The 14,922-nt window shown below is 42.5% G+C and overlaps 1 protein-coding gene across 1 annotated transcript in view; it reads left to right on the forward strand.

Annotated features, from left to right (window-relative positions):
• SVEP1 (sushi, von Willebrand factor type A, EGF and pentraxin domain containing 1) overlaps positions 1–14,922 on the forward strand; it is a 132,593-nt gene that overhangs the window by 114,592 nt on the left and 3,079 nt on the right. Inside the window, exons 44-48 of the mRNA XM_086480302.1 lie at positions 1,027–1,200; positions 2,706–2,882; positions 3,771–3,941; positions 10,179–10,274; positions 12,951–13,046. Coding sequence (XP_086336428.1) covers positions 1,027–1,200; positions 2,706–2,882; positions 3,771–3,941; positions 10,179–10,274; positions 12,951–13,046 — 714 coding nt within the window. The remainder of the gene's footprint in view (positions 1–1,026; positions 1,201–2,705; positions 2,883–3,770; positions 3,942–10,178; positions 10,275–12,950; positions 13,047–14,922) is intronic.

Below are 14,922 nucleotides of genomic sequence, written 5' to 3' on the forward strand. Positions count from 1 at the left end.
GCTTGCTTTTCATAGTGGCTCCCAGCATTCTTACATGGAGCTGACACCCAGCTGCACACACAGATTCAGAGAGGACCAGCATACTTTGACAGCTTCACCAAAGTGGGACAGATAATGATCTTCCACTCAAAGCAGATGTTAGGTTCCTATGACCAGAGCCATGAAAACTGCGTGAGGGCTCGGGACCATCAGATAGAGCACTGGGCAGCCACACAATGCACAGATCACAGTGCACTACAGTGCCCCAATACTTTGCAGGCCTTATAGTAGCAACCTGGAAAGTTGATAGGGGACATCCATGCAAGAGAGGTCTCCAGTACCTAGCCGGGTACTAAGAAAAGTCACTCACTAGCAGTGCTGAACAGATGTCAAGAAGACCATCTTGAACAAGCTTGAGCACAGCCAGTTCACCAATTCTTCTTTTCATCTTGCCTGACGGCCTTGTGTCTGACAGATAATTTAAGCTTCAGTCATCCCATTACACAGACCACCTAGGAAAATCAAATGGAAAATGAGAGACAGAACAGATGTCTAATGTAGCAGAGGTAACCCAACTTGGACTGTCTTCTTGCTGGCTTCAGAAACACAGCTGAGAATCTTGAGGGAAGCAATAGTTAAGTGTCAGCATCTTGCACCAAACCCATCCTGCATCTCATCTGCTATTTCTTGTCAGGTGAAAAGAAAGGCACAAAGGGCTGGAAGTTTCTGCGGTATCTCTCAATGGCAAGAAAGAACCATTTCTATGTTTTGCCCTACTGACCCCAGTATGAAGTCATAAATGTGTCCTCTCCTCCCGAGCACTGACATATTTGCTGACCTGAAAAACATGTGTCTGTGGCTTTTCTCCATCACTGGGAGGAGCTCCTTCCCTAGCTTGGCTACATTTCCTTCCCACTCTCCATCAGTGTTCTTCATGATTTATTAGTGTGTGGCTGCTACTTTAAAGATATTGTGTGAGTAACTCAGCAATTGTTGGCAGTCCGGGTGTAATATAAAGGTGAATTAATGAGAGCTCTTCCTTTGCAGAGACCAGATGCAAAGTTCCAGTTTCCTTGCTGAATGGGAAGGCGATTTATGAAAACAATACAGTTGGCAGCACAATAGCATATTTCTGTGAGAGGGGATACAGCTTGGAAGGGGAACCTGCAGCAGAGTGCACAAGAGATGGGAGATGGAGTAATCCCTTGCCTCTCTGTAAACGTGTGTGTTTGCTTTGTAATGAAAAAGTGGTCTCGATTTGTAAGCACTAAAGGCTAGGCTGCTCTTCATTTAAACTGACAGTAAATGAGAGCAACTTCTGCAGGTCTTTGTGGAAATGTACTGTAATTTTCTTCTGGAGTAGTCATGAGCAGAATTTGTCACTTGTAGTTTAAAAAAAAATGGTTTGGCCTACTTTGGGAGATTTGTTGGTGTACATCCCATTTTTATAGAGGAACAAAGGGAGCAGTTACTGAGACATGTTAAAGCATTAGCTTGTCCACAGTAAAACAATGACAGTAAAACAATGAGCTGTGTTCCGCATAGCTCCCTTTAGTTGCAAAGATGACATAAAATGGAGTCAATTGTAGTCAACCACTTGGTACATGGGGAACAGGTGAGAGAAAATTTTGGGGGAGAAAGCAAAAAGGAGACTTTGTTGTCTGCAACTGACTATTGGGAGGGTGCAAAGAAAAAAGAGCCAGACACTTCTCAGAGGTGCACAGTGGTAGGATGAGAGGCAATGGACACAAGTCGCAAGAAAGGAAATTCCAATTAAGTATTTGAAGAAACTTTTTACTATCATAACAGTCAAATACAGGAACAGGGACCCAAAGAGGATGTGAAATCTCCATGCTTGTAGATACTCACATTTCAGGTGGTCAAGTCTCAGAGCAACCTCTGACCGAGGTAGCCCTGCTTTGAGAAGGAAGTTGGACTTAATGGCTGTATAAATTATTCTGTGATTTTGTGAAATAGCACCTGAGGCACATGTGCACTGTGCACACACACCCACAGTAGCCTTCCTTGTTGCTGTATGTGTCTGTAACTAATTTTAAGATCTACTATAGTCTTAGAGTGGTTAATTGAGACTTTTAATTTTTGTATTACAAAAGACTCATAGCATTTTAGTTTCAGGAAACTGGCATCAATTTCTGCTGTATACAGAGTCCAACCCTTTCCACATTCATGATGAGAACAATAGACTGCAAAAATAGCTCAGCAAGCTTACAGCCAGCAATAAATAAGGTTATCAGAGAAATTCTAAACACTCGTAAATGTTGTTGTAAGTCTCTGCTCAAACACCTGGACTTTTGCTGCTCATTATTGGTCCAGCCCCTCAGAACAAGAAGTAGAATAGGTCTGGCTCTTTTTTACAGTAAGGTTATGGTAAACAGGAAGGACAAGAGAGAATGGTTTGATAGTATCAAGTAGAATATTCCGCACTTAAATCCTTAGTATGTCTACTGCTGGCATCAGCAGAATGTGGGAGCAAGCCATGTGACAGCAGATAATCAAACCTTTTATTATTATTTTATGACCCAAATCTTGTAACTTTACATCAAATTACAAATTGGGCTTGTGTGCAGCATCCATTTCTATTGCTTTTCATATAATTTGGTTTTGAAATTTGCAGAAATTGTTCTAAAGTATTCTCTTCCTTCCTTCCTTCCTTCCATCCGCTTTTCCTCCCTTCTTCTTTTCCCTCACACCCTTTCTTTGAACAGCAAACCCTTGTCCTGTGCCTTTCATAATCCCAGAGAATGCCCTTCTGTCTGAGGTGGATTTTTATGTTGGTCAGAACATATCCATCAGGTGCAGGGAAGGCTACCAGCTGAACGGGCAGTCTGTGATCACCTGTAATGCTGATGAGACTTGGACTCCAGCAACAGCTAAGTGTGAAAGTAAGTACATGAGATACAGTTCCGCAAGGACTTGGTACTTTCCAGAGGGCTGGTGACCACAGCTGTATCACACAGCAGCATGAGAGCACAGATGTGTCAGCAGAGCTCTCCACCTAGATGCAGTTATTCCAGAAGAGGGGAGCTTTTGTCTGCTATAGCCATTTTGAGAGGTGGGTCACTCCAAGAGATCCAGGCACATAAAGGCACCTAAGAAGCCCTACAGACGAGCTATTTCTTCTTTCTTTCTAACTGAGTTGTTTCTTTAAAAGGATCCAGAATATGTCTACGTGGGTTAATGCCCCAAGAGCATTTGTCCTACTGTCTACTAGGCCCTGCTGTAATTTTCTTGTCAATTCACCTTTTGCAAGCACTGGAGCTGGGATTAGTTGTTGGATACCCTAAATATCCTGAGAATGATTCCTGTGAGATTATGGGTGATGAGACAAGGGTTATAGGGAGTGGTGCTGCCTTTTATTGCATTTATTGACAGTGACAGAAGGCATAGTCTTCTTTTGCAGGCATGTCTGAAAGCTTTGGCTTCTTGCAAACAATATTGTTTAGTTCTGTCAATGACATCACCTAACTCTACAAACCCAGCCTTATGTATATCCTGGGACCATCTGAAAGTTGCTGGTCTGTATGGTGGATATAGCCATTGTTGCATTACCTAAAAGTGCTGTTCCTGGCCATTTCCTTGTTCACTGAGTGTATGTACAGGTTCTCCCTGTGAGTGCCTGCGCCACGAAGTCCTACTTCCTGATTTCCCATCAGAGGTGTCTCGCTCTGGCACCTCCCAGGTCCTTTGTGCAAAGTGCTGTGTCCAGGGTTAGAAACTGGATCATGTAGGCATTGCAACTCAAGAGCCTCTGGGTGATTTCTTTCGTTTAGAGATATCTTGCGGCCCCCCAGCTCACACAGAGAATGCTCTGATTCGTGGTAGCTTCTACCAGTATGGAGACATGATCACCTATTCATGCTACAGTGGGTACATGCTGGAGGGACCCCTGCGGAGCATTTGCTTAGAAAATGGAACATGGACAACACCACCTACCTGCAAAGGTAAGTTTTTTTTATGAACGGAAATGTATCTTAACTTGCCATAAGCAGGAAGATGTCATCCTAGCTGCAATAAAAATGACAGTGAAATTTTTGGTAGTTTCAGTGCAGTCATGGTTTTCACCCAGGTCATTTAAAGTGCTGGGTGTTGCTTTATTTCCAAGTGAAAGAGAGGGCTTGCACAATTTTTCTCTTTAGTCCTCACTAATCTTACAGTTTCTTTTACTACAGTCTTGTATCCCACACCTAAGATCCTCTCTCCTCACATCTTTTGTGAGAAGGTGAAGAACAAGTCATCATTTTGACATGCGAGCTGTTTCAGATAAGCACTGCCAGTCAGTTTTTCACAGTCAAAGATCAAGCACTGCAGGGAAACAAAAATAAGAGATCCAATGGATTCTTAGTCTCTCACTGTGTTTAGAGCTTGGCAGCTCCTGAAAATTATTTAGCATTAGAATACTTAAGGATAGGTTGATACAGCCCACTAAATAATATATACTAAGTACTGCAGAATATTCATGGTTTTAACAAAATACCAAAGACAAAGTCTAGCTTTTCCACCCTAGGCATACCTGCAGGAAAATGTCACTTTTTGGTTTGCTGAGCTAAAGAAGTCACTTGTTTAAATTACAGAATGAACTCTTCCATGTGGAAGATTCAAATACATAAAAAGTTTTGAACAAAAAATCGGGGAAATAAACACAAAACATAGAGGAAACGATAAGCTAAACAGTTCAAAACAGATATGAGGATCTTTAAACACTAACTTAAAACCAAGTATGAGGCGTGACAAAAGGGTTCCAGGGTCACAGGGCTGTGATGCAAGAGACCTTGCCATCTGCCATTTCTAAATTGGAAGCTTGACTATCCTTTTGCTTCTGGGTAGCTATAGAGCAGTGAGTTAGCTGCACTCTGGAGTTTTATCTCATATGGTGTAACAGCAACCATGCTACAAACTGAGCCTTAGCTATTTTGTTTAGAAATGTGAGTATTAAAAGGAAAAAAAACCTTATAGCACCTCACTGGCCACGCACAAGCAGCCCCATTCAGTAAGGTCAAGAACTCCCACAGAAGAGGAAAGGTGCCAGAACGCTCATCTGGGAACATCGGAGCCATCATCAAAGTTGTCAAGTCTGCCTCTCCTCCTGCATGTCACGGCTCCCCATGTTGAAAATAAAAGCAATGATACTTCCTCCCTTCTTGGCAATTTTCTGTTTAGGTCAGAAGCCCTTCGGAGACAGAGGATTCTATACTGTGCTAAGCCTGACTAATCAGGGTCTCCTCAGCAGCGTCTTTGTTTGAATTATGGCAGCAAAATATTACTAATGTTAAGACCTAGACAAGCTGACTTGCCCTAGTCTATGAAAGCAAGTACTCTGTTAAAATTCTGTATCTGATAGTTGTAATTGCCTTGCCTAAAAATCACAGATCATTTCAAGGAGATTGTTTTGAGGAGACCCAGAGCTAAAGAAGTGGGCTTGTAATTCCTAAACATTTCAGGAATAGAGAAGCTGCTCCTGAAAAACAGGTTTCTCCTGGTTATGTGGTCATGGCTTGCCATTGCCATGAAGAATCACCTGTGAAGTAGCCAAGTAGAGAATATTTACGGTAAAAGCTACCTGAGTTACTTTAGATGTCAAGAGGTATCAACAAATCCTGTTAGAAATTTACACTTCCGAAGCACCATGCCCTTTCTGAAAAGTTTTCCAAGTATCTCGTAATTTCTTTCTAAACTGTTGTGGCTACAGAATTCAAGGGATGTCTGCATAATAACTACTCTACCTAAGCTAGAATTCATTAGCAAAATTACTTGGATATTACCTCTTCAGATTGTAACACTTTGGATTCTTCAACTGCCCCTTTAATATCACCCGCTTTACTTTTTATTCTTATTTAATATTTATTAGTTACACAGAAACCTACTTTATCCAAGGACTGTAGTTTTCTGCTAGGAGAGATTCTTGCCACTGGTTATTAACAACCTGGAAGGGCCGATCTGCAAAGCACTGTCAAACATGTGTCCTGTTTGCAACACCATGGAGTCTACTGAGACTGTTCAGAGTTGAGTATCAGGGAAAATAACTTCAAGAAACAAAGTGATGAGGTGGACAGATGATCAGGGTGTAGTGCAAGAAAACAAAGCAGAATAGCCTGCCTTTTGGTGTTAGGAATAATAATTTCCCCACCTCTTTTCACCTAAAAGGGGAATTATAAAGACTAAAGATGTTTCTGAGAGGACTGACCTGTGTTTTCATGACTCATGTCAAAATAATCTTTCAAAACTGCTTTATAATTCATTTGAGAGATTTGCCTAACAAAAGGCCTACAGGACCCAAGCCTTTGTGGTCTACATCAGAAGCGACATGAAAGCACTCTTTGTAATGACTCATGCTGCATTTCTTGTTTTTGGCTCTGTGAGTTGATTATTAATGTGTCCTAAGCTGGCTTGAAATGTTCTGGCCCAGTTGAACAGGTTAGTTAATGTAAATATAATAATTAAAAAGCAGACTTTGTTAGCTTCTTTGGGAGAGCTGTCACCACAGCTGCACTTGCCTGAATCACTGCTGGTTAGAGGTTGCAGGCCAGATTCTGATCTGAGTTTCAGGGGTGAGAAGTATTAACCTGGATCTGCTGATCGTAAATACCTGCAGGACTCAGCAGGCTGAACAGATGCACACAGCTTGGCTGGCTCCATTTTTTTCTCTCTGAAATGCTCTAAAATCTGTTTTGTGTATTTGCCCTCTGCCCACATCTGGCTGACTGGGAGTGGTCAGCACGGAGCTGCCAACCAAAAAGTTCATACCCTGTCAGCAAACAGGAGCATTATGAGAGGGCAGCTGAGGCAGGGAGGAAATTGTTCACCTGCAACCACAGGAAAGCTTTTTGGCAAAGCTGAGAACAGATACCAGAAATTATTTTTTCCCCTTCTCACCCATGTTTGTCTTGCAGCACTGTAATGCTTTTGTGTCCTGTGGAGATAACTCTCAGGCATGGATTTACAAGTGAATCTCAAAGATTAAGATTGATACCGTGGATGTGAGATGTGCTACCACTAACTGAAGTCACAGTTAATGGTTCCCGTTCTCTCCCCAGTGCATCAGAACTGCAATTGCCCTGCTTGCTTTTACAACAGCAGAAAAAGAGAATGAGATTCCACCTTAACTTCCCGCCTCAAGGCTTTCTCTAGTCTTGTCTGTCGAGTGAAGAATAATCCCCACAGCTACAGACACAGAGTCTCTGCCTGCGTAAATTGGCGTATAACAAGTGCACACCTAGGAGTGATACTGTCTTACTCATTCAGTTTCATAACCAGAGCCAGGGCAGAAATCCAGAAAAAGCCTATCTCTGCATGAGATCCTGTATCACTGAGCAGGATAGAGTTGCCATCCAAAGCGATTTCTGTAACTCATGAAATGTCCACATCTTCTCCATTTACAGAGAGAGAGAAAATACGTTTCAGAGACCATTTTTCATGGGCTTTGAATTTTATGTGGAACATCATTTATACACAAACCTTTTACCTCCCATCCCATTATACATTCATGGGATATTGTTTAAGTGGTGTGAATCACACCAAGCTTTATATTTGATTCAACTTTCATAATTTTTCGTTACACAAAGGAAATCTGGTCAGCGCACTATTCTGCTTTAGTCAGCTCCCAGAGACGAGCTGTCTGCATAGTCATAGAAATCTTTAAGACAAAAATTGTTCAAAAAACCTGTTAAAATACTGCAACTTCTGTGAACCTGCTAGGGCCTAAGGTTTCTTCCCATTCCCATTATTAACTGACATTTGATGGGAAGGCTCTTCAGACTGAAAAATAAAATGGCATAAGCTTTGGCCCCATTTCAACAGACTCTCAGCTGCAGCTTGCAGCTTGGCATGGCTTAGCTTCAGGAGTGACTCAAGTCTGGCCCTATCAGAGGAAGATTTGCATTCCTTCCAATGTGGAGCTCAGGTCTGAACAGTGTTTCAGCGTGCTAAACCACTGTTTGTTTTTAATACTAACACTGAATAAGATCTGAAACACTCAAAGCCCAAACTAGTATTTTGCTTACCTAGTAACTAATTAAAGATAGGATAAAATAAACAGTTCATACTGAGTTTCCTGAGGTTACTCTGTGTTCATAACTACTACTAATTAGAAGTTAGTCTGATTACTTATTTGTTCTGTAGTATCATCTGGAAGCCACAATTTTTGATCTCTGTACATAGTATGAACACCACCATGACAAGGATTGTAATTCCTCCAATGACCTTTTCTAACATGTTTGTATTTAGCTTGCCACCCAATTTTGTAAAGTAGTCCTGGTTTCCCTGGACGTATTAGCCAAGGTATGGTGCAATATCATAGAAACAATGATAAAGCTCAAAGCCTGTCCAGTCCAAGCAACATATTGGGCTAGCATGATAGAGTCCACTTCAAATTCCTCACTTTTATGATCAGGTGCTTATCAACAGGTGTGCAAGCCAAGAAGCACTGGTCAGCATGAATGCTAAGTGAGGTTTATAATCACACTTTGGGTTCCACAGGTAAATACTTCACTGTGCCACTGCTGCACCCTTGTTGGTCACTCCTCATTACACTGGATGATAGTGCAGTAAAAATTCCTTGTTCTACCAGTGTTTAATCTTACTTTCAACAAATCCTGTATTACGCCAGATGGTATTATCTTCGTGTTTCATACCAAGGTTACAAGAAAGCTTGATTTTCATAGAATCATAGAATCATTCCAGTTGGAAAAGACCTTTGAGATCATCAAGTCCAACCACCAACCCTACTCTACCAAGTGCACCCCTAGACCATATCTCCAAGCACCACATCCAAATGACCTTTAAACACATTAAGGGATGGTGACTCAACCACCTCCCTGGGCAGCCTATTGCAATGTCTGACAGCCCGTTCAGTGAAAAAAAATTTCCTAATGTTAAGCCTAAACCTACCCTGGTGCAGCGTGAGTCCGTTCCCTCTTGTTCTATCATTACCTACCTGTGAGAAGAGACCAGCACCTGCCTCTCTACAGTGTCTCTCAGGTAGCTGTAGAGAGCAATAAGGTCTCCCCTCAGCCTCCTTTTCTTAAGTCTAAAGAGCCCCAGTTCCCTCAGCTGCTCCTCATAAGACCTGTTCTCCAGGCCTTTCACCAGCTTCATTGCCCTTCTCTGCACTCTCTCCAGCACCTCAATGTCTTTCTTGTGTTGAGGTGCCCAAAACTGCACACAGGATTCGAGGTGCGGCCTCACGAGGGCCGAGTACAGGGACACGATCACCTCCCTACTCCTGCTGGCCACACTGTTTCTGATACAGGCCCGGATGCTGTTGGCCTTCTTGGCCACCTGGGCACACTGCTGGCTCACGTTCAGCCGGCTGTCGACCAGCACCCCCAGGTCCTTTTCTGCTGGGCAGCTTTCCAGCCACTCCTCCCCAAGCTGGTAGCGCTGCATGGGGTTGTTGTGACCCAAGTGCAGGACCCGGCACTTGGCCTTGTTGAACCTCATACAGTTGACTTCGGCCCATCGATCCAGCCTGTCCAGTTCTCTCTGTAAAGCCTCCCTACCCTCAAGCAGATCAACACTCCCACCGAACTTGGTGTCATCTGCAAACTTACTAAGGGTGCCTTCTATCCCTTCATCAAGATCATTGATAAATATGTTAAACAGAAGTGGCCCTAGTATTGTCCCCTGCAGAACACCACTTGTGACCAGCCGCCAACTGGATTTAACTCCATTGATCCCCACTCTCTGGGCCCGGCCGTCCAGCCAGTATTTTACCCAGCAGAGTGTGTGCTCATCCAAGCCGTGAGCAGCCAGTTTCTTCACAAAGAAGAGTTAATTGAGAAGAGATAAAAAAAAAAGGGTAATAGTTTTTTGGGGGGGTGGGAAGCTTTTGTTTTGTTTTACAGAAATGAGTGGGGAAGAGCCAATAAAGCATAGCATCAGCCTTGAAACATTGTCCAAATAATTTACTCAACTACACTAAAAGCTTCTAAGTTTTCATTCCTGTCATGGACAATTTTTGATTGTCTTAACTGTTGCCACATTCTTGCTCACAGTACAGTCAGACACACAGAACCAGATAACAATGTAGCCTTTGAAATCAAAGTCAAGTTATGTTTCTGAACTTCACTACATTTGTTTGTCCTACTTTAAACTTCACAACTGCAAAGATCTTTGCAAGATTCTGAATTACTAAGCTTCCAATTAACCATTTTGAGCTTGTCATGAAATTGTATTGTTTTCAGCTGTCTGTCGGTTCCCATGTCAGAATGGTGGTGTCTGTGAGCGACCAAATGCCTGCTCATGTCCAGATGGCTGGATGGGTCGTCTTTGTGAAGAGCGTAAGTGTATCATCCCTAAATGTAATTTTAAAGATAATGTAGGTAAGACATGTGAATTTACTGCAGTGAACTGGGTGGGAAAATTAAAGGTGTAAAAGCCAAACCCATAAAAATCATTACTTTGTTCTGCTTGACAAATTAGAACAGAAAGGACCAACTGATTGCTTGTTTCTAGACAAATGATCATGCCCTGACATCTCCAAACCAAAACAAGCACTTTTTAAATTGATGCGATTTTGTTTGTGGGTGCCCTTTTGCTGTGGATGAAGAACAGCCTACTTCAGTTCTCCAAAGTCTGTTTCTAATAGCAATACATTATAGTTTTGGGGAAAGAACAGGCGTTAGAACAGACAAGTTGTTTCTTGGCTTCCTTTTTTATTAGTCTGCGATTATGAACCTGATCAGTTCATGTTCAAATAGTACAACTGTGTCACCTTTTTCCGTGCTGCCCTTCCTGACCTGTATACCTGTGCTTCACAAATTCTGGGCTGGCTTTTCCTAAACGGCATCTCTGAATGCTTAGAAAACTGAATCTGCTGCGGTTGAAAAGAGTCAAATCTAACTCTTGGGTCTGTCAGAGATTCCCTGGGTGACATGGGGGATGCCAGTTTGTGCTATGTTTCCCATTTTCTTCATGATGATCTCAGCACAAGGAATTTGGGAGGGCTAACCCTTTCATGCTGGCATAGCTGCTGCACAAGAAGCATTATTACTGTACACATGGTTAGGCATGGGTCTGTGTGGATAGAAAAGGAAAGTACCTTTCCTGTATTTAGTACTCAGTATGGTCCTGACGTAAAGCTTCAGTGTGTCCAAGAACACCTGCAGCTGAGGTGGTGTCACTGTCCCTGGCTCTCAGTGTATATGGAGACACACAAAAAGATGTGGCACCTCCTTATCTAGTTCATGGAGAGGAATGTGATTCAAGCATTTTGATAGGTAGATGTGTCACATCTTAAAATGGTCATCTGAATCTACTTCTGCAGCTTTCAAGTCTTCTCTGTGGCAGTGTCAGTTCCATGGGGCATGAATTAGCTGTAGATACAGAATGAGGAGAAGCGGTTTAGCAAATTTTGTCCTTCTGCATTTACAGAAACGGCAGCTATATGGTGTATTCACACAGCCCCTGTTTTGCTGTCCTGTCAGTACCACCATAGCCAGACATGCAGACTCAGCCCTGCATGTTTCACAGTTTCAGCAGAAAAGAACTGAGCTCTGTGTCTGGCAGAACTGTGTTTGGTATGCCACAATTCATTTTCTTACTGTACCATTAGTAATGGCGTTTAATGCATTCTTGAGGACCAGAGGACAAATTTTATGCCCCCAGTCATTTTGATCTGTCATGCCAATTCAGACCTTGTTTTCCTGTATGAGGAAAATGAACAGGCAGCTGACTAGCCAGATCACTCTTCATGCAGATGCGGGCACTACATCTCTTTTGGGTTTTTTTCCTTTACTTTGGTATAGGTAGTGAGGAGAGGAGAAAAGGATTCCAACAGTTGGTTAGTGCCACCTCAGTTTTGCAGCTTTGCTTGTCAAGCAAGGTGCACCAGTGAACAGAAAAGATAGATTTAGTGTTTGGAGTTGAGGTCCTGTTCTGGAAGTCAAAGGGATTTTGGTTTAATGATACAGACAAGTAAATCTTGGTGATACAGGTTAGTCCTGTGAGCTCTGTGGAAGTTCACCATTTTTTTCTTACCCAGGCAGACTGCATCTGCTCAGCTTGACCTCTGCTGTGCAATGGAAAAGGAAGAACCTCTGCATCAGTCCTCTGTAGGCCCCCCCACCCCCCACCCCCCCAGTATAAAACTCCACTGGAAATGCCACTCCAGGGTCCAAATTTGAGACCCAGCTCAACTCTGTCTTTCAAGGTCCCTTCCAACCCCTAACATTCTGTGATTCTGTGATTACAGCATGTTCACACAAGTTCTTCACTCAGTTAGAGTAAAGGAGATGGTAGTCTTGTGAAGGTACTTAAGTCATGAACATGCACATTGGAGAAGTTGCAGATCTGCTTACAGGAGCAGTATAGCTTGATGGGTGCTCAGTCCATAGGCCATCAGCTGCTTGGTATCTGCTTTTTTTATTCCCCAAAGCTTCCAGCCGCAGTCAACCTGTTGCACCCAAAATGCCTTGCATTAAAACTCTCTTTCCATGGGGGGCTTGTGGTGTCACCTGTCTCAGCACGTTTTCACTGGCTCAAGTGAAGAGCTTTTCTGTGGGCAGTGCAGATTAACTGGTTTTGGATGTTACATTGTCGGATCCCAGGGAATCTGAAAACAATCCAGTTATTTGTAATTAAAGCATGAACTGATTTTGTTGGCCACTATCACAGAAGCGAGCAATGTCTGTGAATATGATGTGTGAGAAACAAGTGAACAGCCCTGCTCATTTCCAGTGATCACAGAGCCTGCAGGCATCTGAAGGACTCTAGCCATTGCTCCAGCCTGTCCATTTGTTTGTCATTATTCCTTCTCATTTCTGGCTGCCATGCCAGTCATATTTGCTGCTCATGCCTTGTGGGTCGATCCTACTCAATTCTGCTAACGCTGCATGAAAAGACTTTGAGGGGTGATAGAGTTTCTAATTAAACATAAGTTCTTTTCTTGCATACTTTATTCTTTGCTTTTATGGGAGATAATTCATTTCACTTTTTGTCTTCTTCTCTCCTCTTAGCAATATGCATTCTGCCATGTCTCAATGGAGGTCGCTGTGTGGCCCCTTACCAGTGTGACTGCCCCCCTGGATGGACTGGATCACGCTGCCATATGGGTAAAACTCCTCTCATCTGCATTTTTTCCTCACTTTTTGTGACTCTACTGTCAATAGCTAGCACAGTTTATTAAGGAGTCTGTAGAACTACTAAGCTTCTCACAGGAAAACCCAGACAATAATATTCCTAGCGGACTTGATGTCCCCAGCTGCAAATTATTTTCAGAGTAGTCCCCGATGAGTCTTTAAAATCCTCAGAAAAGTTTGCTCCAAGGAAGGACAAACAGGATTCGCAAGAGTGCTCTCTGCATAAAGCAGTGCACAGGAGAGAGGATTTCCAAAGAGAGGGATAAAACCAGACTGTCCATTCCAAGAAGAGTTAGAATTTAATCTTCTACACGTGCGGGTCACCATTAAACTCACAGACAAGCTGCAGGTACTACAGGGGATTTTCACTACGTAGCTGTCTGGTTGCAGGGATTCCCACTTACTGCCCGAGTTCTGAGCTAGGCAAGAGGGCAGAACAAAGAAAGGATTTGTTTAAGGATGGCTGAGTTTAATGGGTAGATGGTACCCATGTAAGGTACCATGGTGTGTGAGTACCTTACTTTAGGTATCATCTAAGTTCTCTGGACAAATTTAACGTGCGCTGCATTTTACTAGATCCGTTGCACCTCACCAAGGCTGAAGGGCATGTAGCATACCAAAATAGTGAGGGGAGTAATTCTAGGCTCCAGACCTGTAACCTGGCAAGTCAGCTTGTGTCAGATGAGACTGATTTGCAATTAGGGATGATATTTGAATGCAAGTTTGGGATATATGATTCCATGTCAAGACTAAACAAATGTCAGTTTTTGAAAGGCTTGTCCCTGTGGAAATAGCCAGTAAAACTCATAGCAATTGAGTGGTCGTTGAAATTACTTTCAATTCTTATTAAATCTCAATCACTTATAAATGTTAACTATTTCTAAAAATTATTTTATGGTTTGTTCACTGTATTTTTATTGTCCAAGTGCACCCTAACTGATTGTTAATCTTAACATGGAAGGCCTTAACGTGAAAGCCCAGTTTTGCCTTCCTGCAAGACTTTGAAGTGGCTCATTGGGTGAACTGGAGGAGGGATTCGTGCTTTTGTTAGTGGATGTTCATATTATTTGTTCAACTGATGAGAATAGTGAGTTTGGGGGATAAGCTGTATGATACACTGCAAACCCAACCATCCTTCAGCAAATTGAAATTCCAGAGTGAACAGTTTAACTCAGAACTACTGTCTTTTGAAGGGACACTTGCCTAGCACATAATGCATCATTTCTTCTCATATGTCATAAACTTTGCAGCTATAACAGCACAGGTGGTTGAGGAGGATAGACGGCTTTTTCACTTTTGGGCCAGCATTCAGATCTGTTCAGGCTGATTTGCTTTTCAGTAGCTGAAGAAAAAATCCTAGTGAGCAGCTGCATCTGTGCCAAAGCCCATTCATAACCACTGCTTATGAAGTTATTAAACCAATTCTCATTTTACCTACTGGTGTTGACCTTTTGCCATGACAGAGCAAAGTGAAATGAGAAATATTTGGATTTACTGCTGGTCTCACAAGAATAAAGTGAGAGCCAAAGATGTTCCATTCATACGCTTCATTCCAGAATCAGAAGTCATTTTCAACATGACAAACTTAATGCACTTAATTGCACAGGGATGGTCCATCTCTATAATCTCTTGCCATTGTTTGTTCGTGTTTGGCCCAGAGGAATTGGAGTAGTGTATTTCCATCTCCTTTTGCATTCCTGTGATTATTCATTCCATTTCCTGTAATTCCATTTTAATAAGTGTTTCCTGATGCATGTTCCTTGCAAAGATATTACCCAGCACTTGTCCTCACTGGTATCTTTAGGTCTGTCCTCTAGATACGGCATTATCTGCTTAAAAGACTTCATGT

Source organism: Leptosomus discolor, chromosome Z (assembly GCF_034619465.1).
Source record: "Leptosomus discolor isolate bLepDis1 chromosome Z, bLepDis1.hap2, whole genome shotgun sequence".
Classification (NCBI taxonomy): Eukaryota; Metazoa; Chordata; class Aves; order Leptosomiformes; family Leptosomidae; genus Leptosomus; species Leptosomus discolor.